The 24,526-nt window shown below is 43.5% G+C and overlaps 1 protein-coding gene across 5 annotated transcripts in view; it reads right to left on the reverse strand.

Annotated features, from left to right (window-relative positions):
• cacna1c (calcium channel, voltage-dependent, L type, alpha 1C subunit) overlaps positions 1 to 24,526 on the reverse strand; it is a 1,113,964-nt gene that overhangs the window by 150,353 nt on the left and 939,085 nt on the right. For all 5 annotated transcript variants that reach the window (XM_068050762.1, XM_068050758.1, XM_068050759.1 and 2 more), the window contains one exon: positions 5,787 to 5,915. In XM_068050762.1, the coding sequence (XP_067906863.1) occupies positions 5,787 to 5,915 (129 nt within the window). The remainder of the gene's footprint in view (positions 1 to 5,786; positions 5,916 to 24,526) is intronic.

Consider the following 24,526-nt stretch of genomic DNA (forward strand, 5'->3'; position numbering starts at 1 on the left):
GCTACATGCTGGCACGCATCATTCGTACAGAGAAATGTTCACAGATGTTGGTGAGGAACATTTAGTGAAAGACGTATTGACATTGCTGTGACACCCGCGCATTCTCATTTGTGTCAGTGTGTTCTCTGTAAACGCTTGCGAATGTCCCTTCTCGATGCAACTTTTGCTGCAAATTTGATTGCCCTTTGGCTGTGGATGACTTTGCTGGTTGTATCCTGTGCACACGAGGCCTAGTGGGCCCTGGCTGGCTGGGGGAGTGCTCGTTCATCCTCTTCCGGCTTTGGACCCTTTGACGCCAGATGGCCCCATGGCTACTCACCTCCTCCATCATCTCCAGCCAGGCTGCCTTGTTTCAGCAGGTGGGCCTCTTCTTATCGCTGGGGAAAAGAACCTCTTGTCTTGTCCGCACAGCTTGGTGAAGAATGAGCAGGGAGGCTTTGCTGAACTGTGGGGCTACCCTAGAGTACCCCTCTGCCATTCTCGGTTTTTGGTGTGGTCCCTTAAATGCAAAGATGACTCCACTGTGTAACAGCTCTAACTTCTGGCTGCAAGGTTTGTCTTGCACATGTTTGAAAACCAATGAGAACTAATGAGGAAAACTGTGCTGTTGTCATGGTTTTTCATCTATTACATATCAACACATGTTCACGAGCACTTTGCTTCTGAAGTAGCTGATCATAATTATTGGCGTAATATTTCTGGTTGGCAATGCAGCTAGAATATGAACATATTTTCCTGGGTTTTTACAAAGATCGTTTAATTGCAGTTACCTGTATTTTCACATAACAGTTAGCAGAGAAATGAATACAGATTCCAAATGCATATTAGTCTGCGGCTTTTCACAGTCAGATGATTAGAAGCCCATAATATGTAGATATTCTTCAATTATCGTTTTATTTCTGTTGTGTATTTGCCTTTTATGATACACTTAAGTCTCACATCCTGGATGAAATTAAGATTATTCACCCAGGTGCAGCACGCCTACAAGAAGGAATGTTTACACTTGTGTGGAAGAAGAGGATCGCAACTTCACAGGACACTGGGACACAGCAACGTAAGTATGTGGCAGCAAAGCAGAAACTCAGCAGGTCAGGAGGAAGCACCTGTGGAGAGAGAAGCAGAGTTACAGACCTGAAAGTTAACTCTGCATCTCTCTCCACAGATTCTGCCTGATCTGCTGAGTTTCTTAAACACTTTCTGCTTTACTGCCAGATTGATAGCAGCCCCACTCTTCAACAGTGAAGTAAGTATTTCTTTGGCAACTGTCAAGAAGCAGGTGCTGGGGCACTTTAAATAGGGCCCCAGCACCTGCTGCACAGCTGCCAAAAGGTCCCTCACTGCGCCGGATGTCCCGCCACTCCCCATGTAAAATGGGGGGCACGGCACATCGCAGTGATGCTAATGAGCCCCCACGTGTAATATCGCAGGGGCTCGGTGACAGCCGTTCAGTGCAGGCACGCCGCTGACTTCAACGCGCGCTACCGTGATGTGCGGCGCGCAAATGAAATTCAGCCCATAGTGTTGGATAGAGTGTAAATAAGAAAATTAGAGGAAGATGTAATAAAGGTAAAGCAATATGGGGGACTTTAATCATCGTATATATCCTGGGCCAACTAATATGGCAAAAGTAATTGGAGGGCGAGTTCATGGAATGCATTTATGATAGTTTTCTAGAAACAATATGTCAAAGAACCAACTAGGGAGCAGGCTATTTTAGATCTAGCATTAACAAGGTTAATTAGCAATCATATATTTAAGGCTCCTCTGTGGAAGATTGATCATTATATGTTAAAATTTCATATTAAGTTTGATAGTGATATGATTAAGTCTGAAACTAGGGTCTTCAATTTAACAAAGCCAGTTATAAAGGTATGGGGTAAGCTGGCTGAGGTAGATGGGGAAATTCAATTAAAAGACTTGATAATAGATAAGCAATGGTGAACATTTAAAGATATAATGCATAATTCTCAACAAATATACATTCCCTTGAGGAATAAAAGCTCCACTGGAAAAGTGGTGTTGCCATGGCTAACTACAGAAGTTAAGAGAAGCTATTCGATTAAAAGAAGCTTACAATGTTGCCAAAAAAGAGTAGTAAGCCTAAGGATTGAGAGGGATTTAAAAATCATGAAAGGATCACCAAGAAATTGATAAAAAGAAAGAAAATCTGAGAGTTAACTTGCAAGAAATACAAAGAAATATAAAATCAGATTGTAAGAACTTTTACAGGTATGTAAAAAGGAAGAGATTAATGAAATTGAACATGGGTCACTTCGAGCCAGAAACAGAAGAATTATAATGGGGAATAAGGAAATGGCAGAGATGTTAAACAAATATTTTGTGTCTGTTTTCACAGTAGAAGACACAAAGATCATATCGGAAATTGTGGGAAATCAAGGGTCAAATGAGAGTGAGAACAATAAAGAAAAAGTACTCAAGAAATTAATGGGACTAAAAGCCAACAAATCCCCTGAACTGGATAGCCTTAAAACCTAGGGTTTTAAAAGAGGTGGCTGCAGAGATAGTGGATGTATTGGTTTTAATCTGCCAGAGTTCTCTAGATTCTAGAATGATCCCCTTGGATTAGAAGGTAGTAACGTAACCCCGCTGTTAGCCTGAGATCAGTAGTAGGGAAAATTGTAGATTCTATTATTAATGATGTGATACCAGGGCAGACTCAACATGAATTTATGAAAGGAAAATCATGTTTGACAAATCTATTAGAGTTTTTTGAGGGGAAAACTAGCAGCATAGATTAGGGGAAAAGATGTAGTATATTTGGACTTTCTGAAGACATTCGATAAGGTGGTTCACAAGAGGTTGTTACACAAGATTAGGGCTCATGGGATTGGGAATAATATAATAGCATGGAATGAAGATTGGTTAATGGACAGACAACAGAGAGTAAGAATAAACGGGTCATTTTTAGGATGGCAGGATAAAATGAGTGGAGTGCCACAAGGATCGGTGCTAGGGCCTCAGCTATTTACAATATATATGAATGACTTAGACGAGGGCCCAAGTGTAATATATACAAGTTTGCGGATGACACAAAGCAATGTGAGGAAGCAAGAATGTTGCCAGGGCTTGAAAACTGCAGCTATGAGGAATGATTGGATCGGCTAGGGTGTTTTGCTTAGAATAGATGAGGCTGAGGGGTGACTTAATTGAGGTGTATAAAATTATGAGGGTCCTAGATAGAGTAGTTAGGAAGGACCTGTTTCCCCTAGCGGAGTGGTCAATTACCAGAGGGCATAGATTTATGGTGATTGGTAGAAGGATTAGAGGGGACATGAGGAAAAACTTTTTCACCCAGAGGTGGTGGGTATCTGGAATTCCCTGCCTGGATCGGTGGTGGAGGCAGAAACCCTCAACTCATTTAAAAGGTACCTGGACCTGCACCTGAAGTGCTGTAACCTGCAAGGCTACAGACCAGGTGCTGGAAGGTGGGATTAGATTGGGCGGCTAGTTTTTTCAGCCAGCGCAGACATGATGGGCTGAATGGCTTCTTTCTGTGCTGTAACTTTTCAATGGTTTCTATGGTTCTAAGTTATGAGGAGGATGCAAAGTGGCTGCAAAGGGATAGAGGCCAGTTAAATGATTTGGCAAGAAGGTGACAGATGGTGTGTAATGTGAGGAAGTGTGAAATTATCCATTTTGGTAAGAAGAATGGAGGAGCAGAATATTTTTTTAAATGTGCGAGATTAGTAAATGCTTGTAGTTAGGGAGATTTGGGGGCCCTTGTACACGAATCACAGGAAGTTAACATTCAGGTACAGCAAGTAATTAAGAAGGCAAATGGTATGTTAGGCTTTATGGCAAGGGTGTTGGAGGAAAAGAGTAAGGAGGTCTTGCTGCAATTTTATAGGATTTTGGTGAGCCCACACCTGGAGCACTCTGTATAGTTTTGGTTTTCTTGACAAAGGAAGGATGTAATTGCCTTAGAAGGGGTACAACAAAGGGTCACCAGATTAATTCCTGGGATGAGAGCATTGTCCCTATGAGGAAAGATTAAATAGAATAGGCCTGTATTCTCTGGAGTTTAGAAGAATAAAATATGATCTCATTGAAACATCTAAAATTCTTAAAGGACTTGACAGGGTAAATGCTAAAGGCTGTTTCCCCAGGTTTGAGAATCTAGAACTAGAGATCATAGCCTCAGGATAAGGGATCGACCATTTAGGACTGACAAGAGGAGAAATTTCTTCACTCAGAGGATTGTGAACTTTTGGAATTCTCTACCCCAGAGAGCTGTGAAAGCTTTGGTGATGTATATTTAAGACTGAGATTATTGGTTTTTTTGGACATGAGGAGAATCAATGAGTATGGGGATAAGGCAGGATAATGGAGATGATGTCGGAGTTCAGACATGATCTTATTGAATGGGGGAGCAGGCTCGATGGGCTGCATGGCCGACTCCTGCTCCTATTTCTTAAGTTCTTACATTTTGCTGTATCACACAGGTTATTTCTTCTGCCAGCCTCCAGTGAGGTTGCAGACTAGAAGAATCTTTTTCCCTCATTAAATTATACAAAAGTGGAACAGATCAAATGCTTTATTTAGATAAATATTTGCAAATTTGTTGATGCAGCTAAAGTCAAGGGATGTTAAGTCTGATGAAACTCAACTCTTTAAGAGTTCTGCAACTTTAAAACTGTACGGCCGGAATTTTACGCCGCCCCAGCGGGTCGGATGGAGGCATGGGGGCGGCATATAATTGAGCGGCAGGTTCCGGGAGGCCTTCCTGCCCCAATTCCACCTGCGGACAAGTTTACGGCGGTCAGGTGGGGGGTGGGAAACGGCCCGCCTGCCCGAGGCCAATCAAGACCCTTAAGTGGCCCTACTTACCTTCCCTCCTCGATCCATGGCGTCGGCTGGGCTGCAGTCCTAGCATTGGCCACCGCTCCCTGTGGCGCAGCTGGGTCTAAGAGCTGCCGGCCCGCTGTTTTGCCGGCAGCTCACTGAGGTGGGACCACCTCCCTCAAGTGGGTGGAAAGTCCCGCCTCAGGACAATTAAAGCTCAGGGATCCGTAAAATATGGGATGGAACCCCGGGCTAGGTGGAAGCGCGTTTGCCACCAACTTTTACATTGGAGTCTGGCTCCCATCCATCTACCGTAAAATTTCGGCCAACATGTTTGCTTCAGACAGCAATATTTAAATGACTTGAGATTTTCTTTCACTTTCAGCCAAACTTTAGAAGAGAATATCTCTGTGTTAGTAAATTATCCAGAATTTAAAAACATCCCTGACTTCATCAAAACTGAACAATGAAAATATCAACACTTAACAATGTGACTTAAAGGAACATTGTTTCACAACTGAAACCATTAACACTTCAGTGATTTGATGTCCAGTGTCTATCCAAACAGATTTCATTAATTTTAATTTTATTTTAAATGAACCTGCCACATACAACATTTTAGAATCAAGACATGAAATATCTAAGATGGCCCATGAAACCTTTGGTGTAGTCCCACAGAAACTGCTCTTTTCAAACCTTGATTTATGAAGTTCTTGAAAGAAATGGGTCTGGCTGCTAGAAATGCAACCCTGAACATTCCAATGATCTCTTGTTACAAAAGGCCTTATTTAGACTGTGTCTGTGCAAGATAAGCTCCTTGAAATGGACAATCTGTTCTGAACATACCATAAAAAGACTACTAAAGTAAACTAACCACTCTATGTTGTAACCACATATTGAAAAGAAAGAAACATGGTAACTATGGAAAGCAAAACAAAAGAACACTATAAATTACAATTATAGCTTTCAATAACATTTCTCACCTGAAATGATTTGATAAATGTCCACAGCAACGTTCGGATTCCCTCACCTCGACTTAGCAGTTTCACCAAGCGCATCACCCGAAACAGGCGGAAGAAGGTAATGGAAATCCTTGAGTTTTCATCTGAATTCTGGAGTACCTCACAGAAAGTAGCAGGTCACAAAACATATCGGAAAGTCGTAACTATTGGAATACTGTAACCAGAGCTCAGACCCAACAGCTTTCTGGTGACTTTTAATTAAAAAAATGTCTCTGCTAAGAATTTAATGTAAAACACATCTAATAACTCGTTATTAGAACTGTTAAACGATTCACCACAAAAGATACCACTTGGTGTCACCCCCCCACTCTAGCATTTGGTCCAGAACGATACCAGACAGTAACATTATTGCAGCTGTACAGAATGGACACAGGCTACAGCAAGCGGCATCAGAACAATAGTGTACTGAATGGGTTAAGCAGAAAATGTGTGCAAATATGTACACACACCACTTTTATGATCCATTGACTTTATTGGGTATATCATTGCTTTATCACATCACCCAGTCTTTCCCAAAGTATAATAGATTGATGGAAACTTATAGTACAGAAGGAGGCCATTTGTCCCATCTTGCCTATGCCGGCTCTTTGAAAGAGCCGCAATGATTTGTTCCACGCCCTTCCTTTTTTCCTTCAACCTCTACATTTATTACTTTTTGTTATCAAAATATACTATCTCACACTAATCCAACCGCTGTACCTTAGCCCAATCCATCAACCTTAGTCCTATCCATTTGCAGCTTCTTTTCATCCTATTTTAGATATTACTTTCTCTAGCCTTATTTGCAAATCATTGGTGAACATCATGAACTGAAGTCGTTCCAGAACAGAACCCTATGTGGCACTTCTACCAACTTCCAATCACTCTGAGAAATTTCCCTTAACTGCTACTCTGTTTCCTCTCTTCTAAACAGTTTTTAATTCAAGTTTATGCCCTCCCTCTAATCCTTTACTGCTTAAATATTCTCCAAATCTCCTGTGTGGTACTCTGTTAAAGGCTTTTTTATTTTATTTATTTATTTAGCGATACAGCACTGAAACAGGCTCTTTGGCCCACCGAGTCTGTGCCGACCAACAACCACCCATTTATACTAACCCTACAGTAATCTCATAATCCCTACCACCTACCTACACTAGGGGCAATTTACAATGACCAATTTACCTATCAACCTGCAAGTCTTTGGCTGTGGGAGGAAATCAGAGCACCCGGCAAAAACCCAAGCGGTCACAGGGAGAACTTGCAAACTCCACACAGGCAGTACCCAGAATCGAACCCGGGTCCCTGGAGCTGTGAGGCACAGGTCCTTGTATATCACATCCATTGGACTGGATTTTCTTCTCCTGTCGCTGGGAGTGGCGGTGGGCGAAAAACATGGTGGCCCGCATGCCACCGTGATCTCTTGGAGGGTGGGGGGGTTTTGACAACATCAATGGTGCCAGCTCCATGGAGCCACACCGCCACTGGGAAGATCGGGCCCAGCACTCCCGGCGTCGGGCTCCGTGGTGGGCCATTGCCAGAACAATCATCCGGCTCTCCCCGCCTTGGAGCCCAACGTCAGGAGCTCAGTAAAATCCGGCCATTGAATTACCCCATCCAGCATATTTGGCACTTCCTCAAAAAAACTGTTACTAAGTTTGTCAAATACAATCTTTTGTTTTCACATGTCCCCATCTCACTTTATATAAAATGTTAGAAGTTTTGAGGAAAGCTAAAAAAGTCTATTTCTTACAAGAATTAGTGATGAATTTTCCACTCTTATGATAAAATTGGTTAGAATTAAAAGTATCTCATTATGTTGCCATTTTAAACATTACTTTAAAAAATCATAATATTGCATTTGTCTTCTGGTAACATATCTGAAAGGGGCTTTTCCAAAAAAGGGGATCACTGCCATTTTAGAATGGAGTCTGTTACATAGAGGATACATCACTGGTAATAATCAGTTACTGCCTGGCTTGTGGTAAGTGATAGACGTGCAACCTTATTTCAAAAGTAAGAATGTTGTACATTCACTGTTCATGCTCAGTGAATTTGATATATCTTTTTATTTTATGTTTTTTGCCCCTGTCAAATTCTTTGCTAATTTTGGAAGTGTCTGATAGGAGGTGCACAAGAGTGCTCTTGGGATGCTCCATTTTCTGATTTCTCTTCCCTGGTAGTTCAATTGTATGACCGTGATCAAGAAACGTATCTGTTGTGGGTATGAACCTGTGAGCCCAATGAGCTGTCTCAACAGACCATATCTTCAATGGCTCTAATGTGGAGCCCTGGATACAGCTATGTATAGTTCAATCTTATTTCACAGATAGGAAATAATACTGACGTCACTTACAAAAAAGGCAAATTCGTTAGAACTGAATACCTTAACAATACTTTGCACTCTTTTACACTCTGAGCTTAATCTTACCAATGCATATCTATTTTATTGAAAGGCAACCAGAAAACCTTATGGGTTCTAAGGTCATTACAATCCATTACACAGTCACACAACAACTGAGAGAAATGTCACAAATTATACAGTGACAAAATAGTGCACATTCCACAATTTTCTAACACAGACTATAAGACCATAATGACAGGCAGAGTAAACAGGCTCAAAAAGTGCACAGACACAGTTTCAAATGACAGCGCACAAAAACAAACAAAAAGCATGCAGTAGTTGAAGAAGGAGACCTGCAGCACATTTGTCTTACCATGGGGGTGGAAGTGGATGGGATATTCTCAGCTGGCTTTAAAGAAAGGCAGATAGAGATGAGCTATAATAAGACTGGCAATGAGACAGCATTTCCGCTACATCTCTGCACAAGTCTGTATTCTGTAAGCTAACAAAGCATCAAGGAAGGGCATTTCACAGCTTTTTTTCTGAAACACTTGAATCGATCTAATAGATTTTTCCTTCTCCTTCAATTTGGGATATTTGAAGTTCAGTCTTATTCTTGTTGGTCATTTCCATTTTACAATTTGTGATATTTACTTAAAGGGACTTCATAATAGCATTGGTGGAGTTTCTGAGAATGGCTAGCTCTGAAAACTCTGCTCAGGCCTGTGACCTATTGTGATGCAGTTTACAAATGGTTATCTTCGACTTTTAATTTATTTTCTCATTAATTTTATGCACAATTTTCTCTCCTCCACTCATCCTCTTAAGGTCTACTTGTTAGGGTATGGTTCTGAGGGTACCACAGACATCTTATGCTGCACTGCAGCATTTCACCTCCGATCATAGAATCATAGAAAGTTTAAGGCACAGAAAGAGGCCACTTGGCCCATCGTGTCTGTGCCGGCCAAAAAACGATCCACCTATTCTAATCCCACCTTCCAGCATTTGATCCGTAGCCCTGGAGCTTACGGCACTTGAGATGCATATCCAGACTCCTTTTGAATGAGTTGAGGGTCTCTGCCGCAACTACCCTTTCAGGCAGTGATATCCAGACCATCACCACCCTCTGGGTGAAAAAGTTTTTCCTCTTCTCCCTCTAATGTTTCCACCAATCACTTTAAATCTATGCTCCCTCATCACTGACCTCTTGGCTAAGGTGAATGGGCCCTTCACCTCCACACTATCCAGGCCCCTCAAAATGTTGTACATTTCAATCAGGTTGCCCCTCAGCCTTCTCTGTTCCAAGGAGAACAGCCCCAGCCTATCCAATCTTTCCTCATAGCTGCATTTTTCCAATCCCGGCAACATCCTCGAAAATTTCCTCTGTACCCTATCTAGTACAATTACATTCTTTCTGTAATGAGGTGACCAGAACTGCACACAGTACTCAAGTTGTGGCCTAACCAATGAGTTATACAGTTCCAGCATAACCTCCCTGCTCTTGTATTCTATACTTCAGCTAATAAAGGAAAGGATTCCATATGCCTTCTTAACCGCCTTATCGACCTGTCCTGCTACCTTCAGAGTCCCTTACTTCCTCTACACTTCTCACTTTGTTCCCATTAATCGTGTATTCCTTTGCCTTGTTTGACCTCCCCAAATGCATCACCTCACACTTCTCCAAGTTGAATACCATTTGCCACTTTTCAGCCCATCTGACCAGACCATCAACATCTTCCTGCACCCTACAGTAAAGGCCTTCTACCCGACCCGAACCCGATGGGACCCAACGACATGTGTCGGGTTTGGGTTGGGTCGGGTCGCACTTCCAGGTCCGGCATTCGGGCTCGGGTCAGGTCGGGCTGGATTGGACACGCTCTATCACCACCTCAGGTAAGTGACTTTAATGTTAATTTATTTTTTGGACTTTAAAGGTGGTTTTGCTACAGTTATTTTAAGCTTGTGCAGGTAAGGAACGAAGTGAAAAACGGAAGGTAAGTTAACTGATGGTCGGGTCGGGTCGGGTCGGGTCGGGTCGGGTCGGGCGCGGGAAAAAATGGAAGGACTCAGGCCGGGTCGGGCTCGGGGTCGGATGGGGTTCTGTCAGGCTCGGGTCAGGTCTCATTTGCAGACCCGAGCAGGCCTTTAGCCTACAGCTATTCTCCTCGCTATCTACCCCACGGCTAATCTTTGTGTCGTCCGCAAACTTCTTTATCATGCCTCTTACATTTACGTCCAAATGGTTAATATACACCACAAAAAGCAGGGGACCCAGCATTGAGCCCTGTGGAACGCCACCGGAAATAGCCCCCCAGTCACTGAAACAGTCGTCAACAATTTTCCTTTGTTTCCTGCCACTGAGCCAATTTTATATCCACCTTACTGCATTTCCCTGGATCCCATGGAATTTTATTTTCTTAACCAATCTGCCATGTGTCAAGAGCCTTGCTAAAATCCATGTAGGCCACATCAACTGCACTACCCCCATCTATCTCCCGTGTTACCTCTTCAAAAAAATTCGATCAAGTTGGTCAAACAAGATCTTCCCTTAACAAATCCATACTGACTATCCTTGATTAACCTGTGCCTTTCTAAGTGACAGTTTATCCTGTCTCTCAGAATAGATTCAAATAATTTGCCCATTACTGAGGTTAGACTAACTGGCCTGTAATTATTCAGTCTATCCTCCGCTCCCTTTTTAAACAGAGGTACAACGTTAACACAATCTATATGTTAGGTTTGAAGCAGTGTTTTTGCAGCTAACTATTCCAGAAAACTCCCATAAATCACCTCTGCTACTTTGCCCAATTTATTATTGTTCATAACTAAGCAGGCTATTTGGGCACAATGACATCATAGGCCCAATCATGGCCTCAACTGATGACCACATATGTACTTTTCACCACAGGTCACTGGATAGTGATCAGGAGTGGGAACCCTGGCTGATTTTTTCCTTATTAACCCAAGGTGATAATGCCAATTGTAGTGCCTACCACTTGCCCTGCTGGGCAGATAATTCAACTTTTGGCATAGTAGAACATTTCTGTGGCAGGTATTAATGTTGATATAGGGACAATATCTCTACTAGCTATGTCATTGGCCATTTATGCAGACAGGTCTGATAAAATGACACATAAGTCCCTTTAATTGTACTAGGCAGGAGTTAGGTATACAGCTTACTGCTTTGACATGGGAAATACCACTAAATAGAAGAAAATAAACAAAATACAACAACTACCTCATCTTCAATAATGAACAAAATTAATGACTTTTTTTACAGAGGGTGTAAATGCTGCAGCTGTATCTATTTAACAGTTAGATCTTCAACTTACATAATTCTATACATCAATAAGCACTCACACCAGAACTAATATGGACTCCAATTCAATTAAAAACATGTCAGTATCATGTTCATTGTTTAGTAATTGAAAATTAGGATAGATTCTAAATCTTACGCTTACTAACTAAGTTAAGGTACTGATTTAATTTTGAATGATAATTATCCTGATGGGAACCTATTCATCCATTCACTGGGAGTGACTCTAATTACTGTGCCCCTCCCCCTTTTTATATATAAGCAGGAAAAAGAGTGTTTTGATCAAATTTATAATGAAATCTTGACTGCATCATCTAAATGCTGAGATACTATTTAAATTCCTTTTTATTTCCTTTATGTTTTTTGTTAATTGTATCTCCACTTTTGGCTTTCTTATTTTCCTTTTTATAGCTTTCCTATATTCATTATATTGATTCTGGCTTTCTTAGCAATTATTTATCCTGTAAATGCTAAATGTTTCTTCTTTAATTTCAAATTTCCATGAACTCTGGTCTTTCATACACTCCCTTTCTTCTTTACTGGAATATGCTTGCTGTGTACCCTTCAATCTCCTACTTAAATATGTGCCACTGCTGATCTATAGTTCCATTCAATCTGGGCAAGACTCTTGTTTATTTTATTATAATTTGCTTTCTTCAGTGAAGTACCCTGTTTTCAATTTTTCTTTTTCTTTTCCTATTTTTACACTGAACTGAATTTTTTTTTGTTACTGTTTCCCAAATGTACATCTACTTTTGTGTTATCTACTTGTTTCACTTCATTGCCAAGAGCCAGGCCAAGTAGTGCTGCCTTCTGTATTTAGTAGCAAATCTTAATCAACCTCCTAACCTAATTTGAAGGACCTAAGTCTTATTCTTCGCAACATGAACACTGACTTTCACCAATTTCCTCCCTTTCCAAAAACATCTGCAGCTGCAAGTAGTAGAAATCAATACTGAATACATACAAAAAAAAATACTTTTTTCCTCGTAAACATTTCCTCTCCCAGTCTACTTTTAGATAATTAAAATCATCTCTAATTCTAATGTTAATACAGGTCCATCTAATTATGTACAAAATTTCATGCTCAATTTTCTTTGCCCTGTTTGGTGGTCTATAATAAAATTCCAGAAACTCATCCAATCCTTTACTCGATTCAAAGTGATTCTGTTTGGACCATTTCTCCATTTAATTACTTAGTTTTAGTGCAATCTTACTCTGTCTAATTTATATTGCTACCTGTCTTCCCCTCTCTACTCCCCATTCACTTATGTAATTGCCATTCTTGACTGAGCTGCAGCCGTTTTTCAGTTACCATCATGTCATAATTTTCTATATTAATCAATGGCTCTCGGTTTTACTTCTTAGACTATTTGTATTAATATTAACATTCACAATCCCTTCTTTTCAAATTTTTCTATCCCCCCACATCCGAATATCTTTTATACTATCTTGTTGTTTAATCCCTTTCAACTTTTCTATCTTCTTATTACCTGCACATCTAAAACTTACTTTCCTTTCAAACATTTGCTCTACACGCTTGCTTTTCCACTTTCCATGCCACATTAGTTTAATCCCTCCATTCAAAGTCCAGCTAATCTCCCTGGAAGAATTCTGGTCCCAGATCTGTTCATCTATGGTAAAGCCTAATCCTATTCCAGAACTGGTCTGAGCATTCCAAGAGTCCAAATCCTTCTCTCCTGCTCCAAACCTCTACCTTTGCATTGACTAATTTGGTTATTCTTGTACTGGTTAGTATGTGATGTCTGTAGTAATCCTGAGATTATTACTTTTGAGGTCTTTTTGTGTCTTTGGTGCCATCTACCATACCTTATATTCTTGGGACTCCTGTCCCTGTACAGCTGATGCCTCCATTTCACATTTACTAACAAAAATAGGGCTGAATTTTCTCGGCCCTTTGGGGTCAGGCTGGGAGGCGGGAGGGGTCAGAATACCAGGAGGGAAGGTGTCAGGATGGAAGCCTGAATATACTGAAATTCTGAAGGGTGGCCAGCATGGCATGAAGACCTTGTGCTCACACATTGTGGGAAGGTAATTAAGCCTGATAAACAGGCAATTAACTTCAAGTTTATGGCTTTTCAAATTTTTCCAAGAGTGCACAGGAAACACAGGGCTTCAGAGCCTCACCAGGTATAAGGAGGGGGTCAGCTAGCAAGAGGTCAGTGCTGGCTTCAGACAGCAGACATCGTGAATCTGAGCATGGCTTGTCAGAGAGGGTGGAACAGCGTGGGCATTGGTGCTATCGGTTGGGAAAAGTTGCCAGTACTGTAGGGGGTCATACCACCAGAGTGCCATCTCAGAGTTGGCAGTTGTGTGGGAGGGGGAAACGTAAGAGGCCCTGATGACTGAATGCAGCTATTTACCATGGGTCTCATTCACTCAGGCTTCAGGACCTCTAGTGAGGGAGAGAGCCGCAGCAATCAGAGGGGTAGCAGGAGTGCCAGCCCTGGGTGGGGAAGCAGGAGAAAGGCACAGAGGGGCACACAACCAGCCTCCTGTGTGAAGAAGAGGTTACCCTCCACAGAGGGTCTACCAACCGAGGCTTATCTTAAAATATCAGAGCAGCCATGTCGCCGAAGACTGTGCCTCTCCAGGGAGGTCATCACAGAGCTGTGTGCCATGACGAAGGACGAGCTGAGTCCCATGGGAAATGGCCCACCCAAAGCCAGTGATGCTAAAGGTCACTGTAGCGCTGAATTTATGCACTTCAGGAACATTCCAGGGATCCATTGGAGATATGTTTGGGTGCTTCCCATCTGTCGCTCATCACTGCATTAAGATGGTCACCAATGCCACTTTCAAGAGGGCCAGCCAATTTGCACTGATCCGGACAGTCAGGCTGAGATGGTCATAGGGTTTGGGGCCACCTCAGTGCAGGGTGCAATCAACTGCACGCATGTGACCATCAAGCCTTCCACTGACCAGACTGCAGCCTTCATCTACAGGAAGGGCTTCCATGTACAACTGGTCTGCGACCACCGCAAGCGGTTCCTGCAGGTGCTTGCATGATTCCCAGGAAACAGCCACGTGCCACAGCGGTCCCAGGTGCCAAAGCTTTACAGGCCCCCTGTACATCTTCAAGGGTGGATTCTGGATGATAAGGGCTACCCACTGAAGACATGCCTACGGATAAGGACACCAAGCACTGATACAGAGGAGAGGTACAACACCTGCCAACTCGTGCAACCATTGAGTAGACCTTAGGGTATTTGAAGAAGTAGTTCAGATGCCTAGATAGATCTGGTGGAGCCCTTCAGTATGCTCGCATATCATTGTGGTGTGCTGTGCTCCGCACAGCCTGGCAGTACAGAGGAGAGAGCATTTGAACAATGAGGATATTGTGAAGGACAATGCCTCCTCAGCCAATGAAGAACTGGAGGAAGATTATGATAAGGCGCAGGATGTTGAAGAACCCCAGGCAAGGTGCCATGAGATATGCACAAGGGAGATATGCGCTAATACAGGATCCTTAATGACAGCTCCATGCAATTCAATAAAGCTTCTGCACTCTGCAGCCCTGTTGCTGCTTCTTTCATTGACCTTGCCATTTACTTGCACCCAGTAAGACATTACACTGTGGCATGGGGAATGGATTGACCTCACGCGGTGTGGTCCCACCCATCACGCCCTTTGACGGAGCCAGGATACTCCTGAGGTCCCAGTGGCCCACAAGAAATGCAAGGATACCTCTTGCCTTGCCATATCACACACTTATTGGAGAACAAAAATATTACAAGGCTTAAACAAAATATTAATTTGTGAACCCTGAGTGTTGTGCTCTCCCTGCGCTGTCAGCTGAGATGGAGGCAATTGGCAGACCTTGCTGCCCCATGGTTTTGGATGACCTTGGCAATCGTTGTCTGGCTGCCTGAGGCCTGGAAGGCCCCAGCAGTTAATTGGCTGGCCGCCACAGAACACCGATCCCCAGCCCACCCCAAACCAAGCAGCAGCAGCTCTCGCTTCCAGTCCCGGCGGTGGGACATTGGGCCTTGATACAAAATTCAGCCCATAGTATCATGTGATATGAGCGCTACATCAATGTGTTACAAACAGGCAGCTTGGAAGGAAGCAGCAGCATAAACGCAGTTCACAGAGGTGCCTCACCACCACTGTCTCAAGGGCAAGTTGGGATAGGCAATAAATGCTGGTCCTGCCAGTGCTGCCCACATGCCATGAATGAATAAAAAAAAGTTTAATGCTGTGATAACCTTCATTGACACAGGAAGAGCCAACTCTCTTCAAAATGTAGTCTACAAGTCAGACTGAAGCATTACTTAGTTCAATGATGCATCACTTGTGAAATGGAGGCAGAAAAGGCAGATCTGGGGTAGTGAAGGGTGCGAACATAATGAACAGGTTGACACTACACCTGCATCAGTTGTCATGCATGGACTTGCCTTCCTCATCTAAATCATTTAGAATAGGAAACCCAAAATGAATTCCTGTTTCCAACAGGTTGCTTGCTGAAAAGACAGTTACAGTCATCTTTGGGCCTCCTTATCTCGAGAGACAATGGATATGCGCCTGGAGGTGGTCAGTGGTTTGTGAAGCAGTGCCTGGAGTGGCTATAAAGGCCAATTCTAGAGTGACAGGCTCTTCCACAGGTGCTGCAGAGAAATTTGTTTGTCGGGGCTGTTGCACAGTTGGCTCTCGCCTTGCGCCTCTGTCTTTTTTCCTGCCAACTACTAAGTCTCTTCGACTTGCCACATTTTAGCCCTGTCTTTATGGCTGCCCGCCAGCTCTGGCGAATGCTGGCAACTGACTCCCACGACTTGTGATCAATGTCACAGGATTTCATGTCGCGTTTGCAGACGTCTTTAAAGCGGAGACATGGACGGCCGGTGGGTTTGATACCAGTGGCGAGCTCGCTGTACAATGTGTCTTTGGGGATCCTGCCATCTTCCATGCGGCTCACATGGCCAAGTTCACAGAGGTGCCTCACCACCACTGTCTCAAGGGCAAGTTGGGATAGGCAATAAATGCTGGTCCTGCCAGTGCTGCCCACATGCCATGAATGAATAAAAAAAGGTTTAATGCTGTGATAACCTTCATTGACACAGGAAGAGCCAACACTCTTCAAAATGTAGTCTACAAGTCAGACTGAAGCATTACTTAGTTCAATGATGCATCACTTGTGAAATGGAGGCAGAAAAGGCAGATCTGGGGCAGTAAAGGGTGCGAACATAATGAACAGGTTGACACTACACCTGCATCAGTTGTCATGCATGGTCTTGCCTTCCTCATCTAAATCATTTAGAATAGGTCCTGTTTCCAACAGTTTGCTTGCTGAAAAGACAGTTACAGTACCAATCAGCATTACTGTAAAAGTACATTAAACCATCAATTTGTTAAAGTTGAAAAAATGATGGCCTGCACAGTGACAGATAATAATTCAAGGAGCTGATGCAACTCAATAGCTGGAATTTTACGCACCCCCCCACCACCGCCAACCCCACCCCCACCCCCGCGGGAACGGGATGGACGTGGTGTGGGGTGTAAAATCGTGTGGGAGGCGGGGGGTGTCATTCCCGTCACCTACCCACCCCCGCTGCCATTTTATCAGCGACGGAGGAGGTGACAAACAGCCCACCCACCCCAGGCCAATTGAGGTGCTTAGGTGGCCAATTAATTGCCACTTAAGGGCCTCCTCCTGCTGCCACTGGTATTTTAACAGTGGCGGCTGGGTATTTTGTCAGCTGAGGAAGCCGCCCAGTGTTACCTGGCGGCCTCCTTGCGGGCCCGGGTTGGGGGGGGGGCTCCTGATCAGGCTCCCCCTGTCCCACAGAGGGCCTCCCAAGCAGTACAAGCTGCCCCCGTTGGAGCATATCTCCCCGCCCTCCTGATCAACCCCCAACCCCCCAGCCAATTTTCCAGCTGAGGCCCAAAACTCCACTTAACCTTTATTGGAGCTGGTCCCTCTTGTTCCTCATGCTGGGTGCAGTCCCAGCAGTGGCCACTGACTGGCCGGTAGTTCTTGGAAGGGGGACTGCCTGCCTCAGAGGGCGGAAGTCCTGACCGAGGCCAATTAAGGGCCTGGGCCTGACAAAATTACAGTGTGGTTTCCAGGCCCAGCGGAGGTGGGCTTCCCCCTAACACTTTAGCTGGTTGGCAGGGCCTCCGCCATAATGTAAAATTCAGGCCAATATTAATTCTTCCAAAAAACACAACTTTCCTTTAAAGATTTGAAATAGTAACTTAACTTTAAGAATCTAACTTCAGCAGACTAGACCAGTGAATTCATCACACACCTACATTACATGGGTGCGGTGAGCACCAGGCATAAAGCTTGTCCTTGCAATGTGAATTTTAACATTGGGCCTCATTATCATAACTCTTCCTTTGCAAGGAAGCTGACAATGGCCAGAAGCATAGTCTTCCTTTATTTTTATTTTTATTTATTTTTTTATTTAGAGATACAGCACTGAAACAGGCCCTTCGGCCCACCGAGTCTGTGCCGACCATCAACCACCCATTTATACTAATCCTACACTAATTCCATATTCCTACCACATCCCACCTGTCCCTATATTTCCCTACCACCTACCTACACTAGGGGCAATTTCTAATGGCCAATTTACCTATCAACCTGCAAGTCTTTGGCATGTGGGAGGAAACCGGAGCACCCGGAGTAAACCCAAGCAGACACAGGGAGAACTTGCAAACTCCACACAGGCAGTACCCAGAATTGAACCCGGGTCGCTGGAGCTGTGAGGCTGCGGTGCTAACTGCTGCGGTGCTAACCACTGCGCCACTGAGCCTCATTTCCTTTTTGAATGTCATGAATTGCTGCATGCAGCAATTTGCCAGTCCAAAATAATGACCTGTAGCAAGCCCCTTGCAATTTTAGAGCTAATTCAGGCCTAATTTTTGCTCAACAGGTAGATCAATTTTTGTCATGCTCTTGTGACTTCTTTACACCATTGGTACCCACTTTATGTTTTCCAGCCAGAGAATTGTTATTTATTATTTGAGGGTAGGAAGCCAGATTATTTTTCTTCAGTGATTTTGTTCATAACCTCACAGCTTATGTTGGCTGACAAAGAAAAATGGCAGTGATGTCACTTCATTTACTAATGCTAATGCACCACGGAGCCCAACTAGAAGAGCCATCCAAAGCAAACTGCCAGAGAGTAAGAGGAAGGTCATGGGAACAAGGTTAAGCTAGCAAACTAACAGTAATGATATAAACACAGACACACTCACAACAAATCTACTTCCCAGCAAGGGTTTGTGGTGGACTATTTTATATGGAGCAGCAGTGATAGGGTTATGTTATTTCTTTTACATTTCAAGGACATAACATTATGGGTTGGATTTTCCAGTGGGCATCAAGACCCCGACGTTGGGCTCATATAGGGGTCCTGAGACCGCCCATGTGGTCAACATACCTGCTGGAACAACCTTCCAGGAGGCAGCATTCTAATTGACCGCCTCCACGCTTGATATCCTATAAAGGATGGCAGGTGGGTTCCTGAGGTTGGAGGGCCAATCAGAGGGCCCGCAGTGACATCAGGCCGGCAGCCTCACTGAGAGAGGTGGGTGCTGCCGAGGCAGGTAGGTGATCGTGAGGATGCTTTAACATGGAGGCGCCCTTAGTTGCCTGCATAGAATTCATGAATTAAAGAGGCCCGAAGCCGATAGGACTGAAGGGGTGGAGGGGAAACCCCTCTGATTGACGACTGATGGCTGCAGTTGCAGCCTTTCATCCCTGAAGCCTTGTCATTGGGGCACCCATCCTGCGGGTGGCCACCTCAATCGAGGTGGTGGCCTCTGCACAAGGTGGGAGGGGGCGAACCACTCTGATGGAGGGAAAATACCAGTGGTGTCACAAAATGGCCCCTAAGTGGGGCCTTAATTGCACTAATTGGCTGCCTGCCTCCATGGGAAAGTCCCCAAAAGGTGGGACTGCATTGGGGAGCCATCCCTACACAGCTCCCCGCTATTTTCCCAGCCCCTCTGGCCCTCCAACCCAGTCTCCACGGGCCAGAAAATTCAGCCCTATGACTCCAGAGGTGGATGAATGAAGATTTATTTAAAAAAATTATGCTGATCTCTTAAGAAAATACTGGATGAACATTTATGGTAAGCTATTCAAATAAAAAAGCCACTAACTTTACTTGGGATGGAGCTATGGAGGCAGAGGACCAACAAGCACACACACAAACACTCTCTAACATACACACATGATTGCTGCATCCAACTTTCATTATTGACTAGGTACCATGGTTACACAGCACTCTTCAAATCACAGTGTGCATTCTGGACACTTTGCTGTTCATTAAGAAAGCCATCTGACACTTAAATGATCACTCCTGATTGGTCAGGACTGCTGTGATGATTTATAATGCTATTAAAATTGTATATGGACGCTATATTGTTACTATCTAGTCGATTGTACAAATTGTACGGTCATTTCAGCTTGAAACCTGAAATTGACCTTTGGAATTTACCAGCACCTGTGGTTAGCTGAATTCCCCAAAGGGTATAGCTAAGCATTTGCCTGAAAGAGGAAGGCCAGGTTAATAGCTGAACTTCACAAGTGTGCTCTAGATTGTAAGGTTACTCACAAACAATGCCAGGGGTGATGCACAATATACAAAAATAGTGCATTAGGCAAGTATTAGTGGGGACATGCTCATAGGACAAGAAAAATCATGATTACCTCAAATTTCACAAGATAAAGATAAATGAGGGAAACTACTTAACCAAATGCCTCATGCATTCAAAAAAAAACTGTCGTCCCTACATCATGCCATTTAATATGTTCTCGAATGACCTAAAGGTTTTTGCCACCATTATTCCTCTTGAAAATCAATTCAAAGTTGAAATTACTCTTCATAGAAAAAAATTCTTTTTGACATCAGTCCTAAATTTACCATTCATCTGTTTAAATATATGTCCCCTTGTTCTCCTCCCTTGCTTTACCTCATATTCAAGTTCCACATTTACCTTTTTCTCTGAACCATAGAACCATAAAACCATAGAAAGTTACAGCACAGAAAGAGGCCATTCAGCCAATCGTGTCTGCGCCGGCTGAAAAAACTAGCCACTTGATCTAATCCCACCTTCCAGCACCTGGTCTGTAGCCTTGCAGGTTACAGCACTTCAGGTGCATTTCCAGGTACCTTTTAAATGAGTTGAGGGTTTCTGCCTCCACCACCGATCCAGGCAATGAATTCCAGACACCCACCACCCTCTGGGTGACAAAGTTTTTCCTCATGTCCCGCGAATCCTTCTACCAATCACCTTAAATCTGTGACCCCTCATAATTGACCTCTCCACTCGGGGAAACAGGTCCTTCCTATCTAGGCCCCTCAGAATTTTGTACACCTCAATTAAGTCACCCCTCAGCCTCCTCTGTTCTAAGGAAAACAACCCGAGCCGATCCAATCTTTCCTCATAGCTGCAACTTTCAAGCCCTGGCAACATTCTTGTAAATCTCCTCTGTACTCTCTCAGAGCAACTATGTCCTTCCTGTAATGTGTTGACCAGAACTGTATGCAATACTACAGCTGTGGCCTAACCAGCGTTTTATACAGTTCCAGCATTACATCCCTGCTTTTGTATTCTATACCTCAGGCAATAAAGGGAAGTATTCCATATGTCTTCTTCACCACTTTATCTACCTGTCCTGCCATCTTCAGGGATCTGTGGATATGCACTCCAAGGTCTCTCACTTCTTCTACCCCTCTCAATATCCTCCCATTTATTTTGTATTCCCTTGCTTTGCTTGCCCTCCCCAAATGCATTACCTCATACTTCTCCGGATTGAATTCCATTTGCCACTTTTCCGCCCACTCAACCAAACCATTGATATCATTATGGAGTCTACAGCTATCCTCTTCACTATCAACTACATGGCCAATTTTTGTGTCATCTGCAAATTTCCCAATCATGCCCCCCACATTTAAGTCCAAATCATTAATATATACCACAAACAGCAAGGGACCCAACACTGAGCCCTGTGGAACACAACTGGAAACCACTTTTCATTCGCAAAAACATCGGTCGACCACTACCCTTTGTTTCCTGTCACTGAGCCAATTTTGGATCTAACTTGCCACATTCCCCTGTATCCCAAGGGCTTTCATTTTTCTGACCAGTCTGCCATTTGGGACCTTGTCAAAAGCCTCACTAAAATCTATGTAGGTCACATCCACTGCACTATCCTCATCAATCCTCCTTGTTACTTCCTCAAAAAATTCAATTAAGTTAGTAAGACACGACCTTCCCTTAACAAATCCATGCTACCCCTGATTAATCTGTGCCTTTCTAAGTGGCAGTTTATCCTATCTCTCAGAATTGATTCTAATAATTTGCCCATTACCAAGGTCAGACTGATCTGCCTATAATTATTTGGCCTATCCCTCGCACCCTTTTTAAACAATGGTACAATGTTCACAGCCTCCAATTGTCTGGTACCTCACCTGTATCTAGTGAGGATTTGAAGATGATCCTCAGAGCATCTGCTATTTCCTCCCTGTCTTCCTTTAACAACCTGGGATACAATCCACCCAGCCCTGGTGATTTATCCACTTTCAAGGATGTCAGACCCTCTCGTACTTCCTTTCTCATTAGGCTTATTGTATCTAATATTTCACATTCCTGCTCTTTTATTACAATGTCTGCATCCTCCCTCTCCTTTGTGAAGACAGAGACAAAAAACTCATGAAGAACCCTGCCCACATCTTCTGTATCCACGCATTAGTTCCCTTGTACATCTCTGATAGGCCCTACCCTTTCCTTCGTTACCTCTTGCTCTTAATGTACTGATAAAATATCTTTGGGTTTTCTCTGATTTTACCTGCCAATAATTTTTCATGTCCTCTCTTTGTTTTCCTAATTTCCTTTTTAACTTCACCCCTGAACTTTCTATATTCCTCTAGGCTTTCTAAAGTATTAAGTTTTTTATGACTGTCGTACACTTTCTTTTTATGCTTTATCTTACCCTGTGTGCTTCTAGATAATGAGGGGGCACTAGATTTGGCAGTACCACCCTTTATCTTTGTGGGGACATGCCTACACTGTGCCTTTAGTATCTCGCTTTTGAATGCCACCCACTGCTTTGCCACTGACTTTCCTTCAAGTAGTTGTATCCAGTCCACTTTTGCCAGATCACCTCTCAGCTTCATAAAATTTGCCTTCCCTCAATTTAGAATTTTTACTCCTGTTTTATCTTTGTCCTTTTCCATAATTTTGCTAAAACTAACTGTATTATGTGTCACTATCTCCAAAATGGTCATCCATTGCTACTTCATCCATTTGTCCACCTTCATTTCTGAAGACTAAATCTAAAATTGCACCCCCTCACTTTGGGCTTGTTAACGCGTTGGCTAAAAAAGTTCTCTTGAATGCAGTTCAAGAATTTTGTGCCCTCTGTGCCCTTCACACTGTTTGTATCCCAGATGACATTGGAGGTAGTTGAAATTGCCAACTATTATTAGAGTCATAGAGTTATACAGCACAGAAACAGGCCCTTCGGCCCATCATGTCTGTGCCTGCCATCAAGCCTATCTATTCTAATCCTATTTTCCAGCACTTGGCCTGTAGCCTTGTATGCTATGGCATTTCTAGTGCTCATCTAAATACTTCTAAAATGTTGTGAGGGTTCCTGCCTCTACCACCTCTTCCACCCCTTCAGGCAGTGTGTTCCAGATTCCAACCACCCTCTGGGTGAAAATATTTTTCCTCAAATCCCCTCTAAACCTCCTGCCCTTTACCTTAAATCTATGACCCCTGGTTATTGACATCTCCACTAAGGGAAAAAGCTTCTTCCTATCTATGTCCCTCATAATTTTGTATACCTCAATCAGGTCCCCACTCGGCCTTCTCTGCTCTAAGGAAAACAACCCAAGCCTATCCAGTCTCTCTTCATAGCTGAAATGCTCCAGCCCAAGCAACATCCTGGTGAATCTCCTCTGCACCATCTACAGTGCAATCACATCCTTCCTATAGTGTAGCAACTAGAACTGTACACAGTACTCCAACTGTGGCCTAACTAGCGTTTTATTCAGCTCCATCACCTCCCTGCTCTTATACTCTATACCTTGGCTAATAAAGGCAAGTATCCCATATGCCTTCCTAACCACCTTATCTACCTGTGCAGATGCCTTCAGTGATCAATGGACAAGTACACCAAGGTCCCTCTGACCCTCTGGACTTCCTAGGGTCCTACCATTCATTGTATATTCCCTTGCCTTGTTAGTCCTCCCAAAATGCATCACCTCACATTTCTCAGGATTAAATTCCATTTGCCACTGCTCTGCCCATCTTACCAGCCCATCTATATCATCCTGTAATCCGAGGCTTTCCTCCTCACTATTTATGACACCACCAATTTTCGTGTCACCTGTACTGATCATACCTCCTATATTCACGTCTAAATCATTAATGTACACGACAAACAGTAAGGGTCCCAGCAACGATCCCTGTGGTACACGACTGGTCACAGGCTTCGAATCGCAAAAACAACCATCGACCATCACCCTCTGCCTGCTGCACTAAGCCAATTTTGGATCCAATTTGCCGAATTTCCCTGGATCCCACGTGCTCTTACATTCTTGACCAATCTCCCATGCGGGACCTTATCAAAAGACTAACTGAAGTTCATGTCGACTACATCAACTGCTTTACCTTCATCTACACACCTAGTCACCTCCTCGAAAAATTCAATCAAATTTATTAGACATGATCTCCCCTGACAAAGCCATGCTGACTATTCCTGATTAATCCTGCCTCGCCAAGTGGAGATTAATCCTGTCCCTCAGAATTTTTTCCAATAGTTTCCCAACCACTGATATAAAAGCAAAATACTGCGGATGCTGGAAATCTGAAATAAAAACAAGAAATGCTGGAACCACTCAGCAGGTCTGGCAGCATCTGTAGAAAGAGAAGCAGAGTTAACGTTTCGGGTCAGTGACCCTTCTTCGGAATCTTCCCAACCACTGATGTTGGACTCACTGGCCTGTAATTACCTGGTTTATCCCTACTATCCTTCTTGAATAATGGTACCACATTCGCTGTCCTCCAGTCCTCCAGCACCTC

Source organism: Heterodontus francisci, chromosome 18 (genome assembly GCF_036365525.1).
Source record: "Heterodontus francisci isolate sHetFra1 chromosome 18, sHetFra1.hap1, whole genome shotgun sequence".
Classification (NCBI taxonomy): Eukaryota; Metazoa; Chordata; class Chondrichthyes; order Heterodontiformes; family Heterodontidae; genus Heterodontus; species Heterodontus francisci.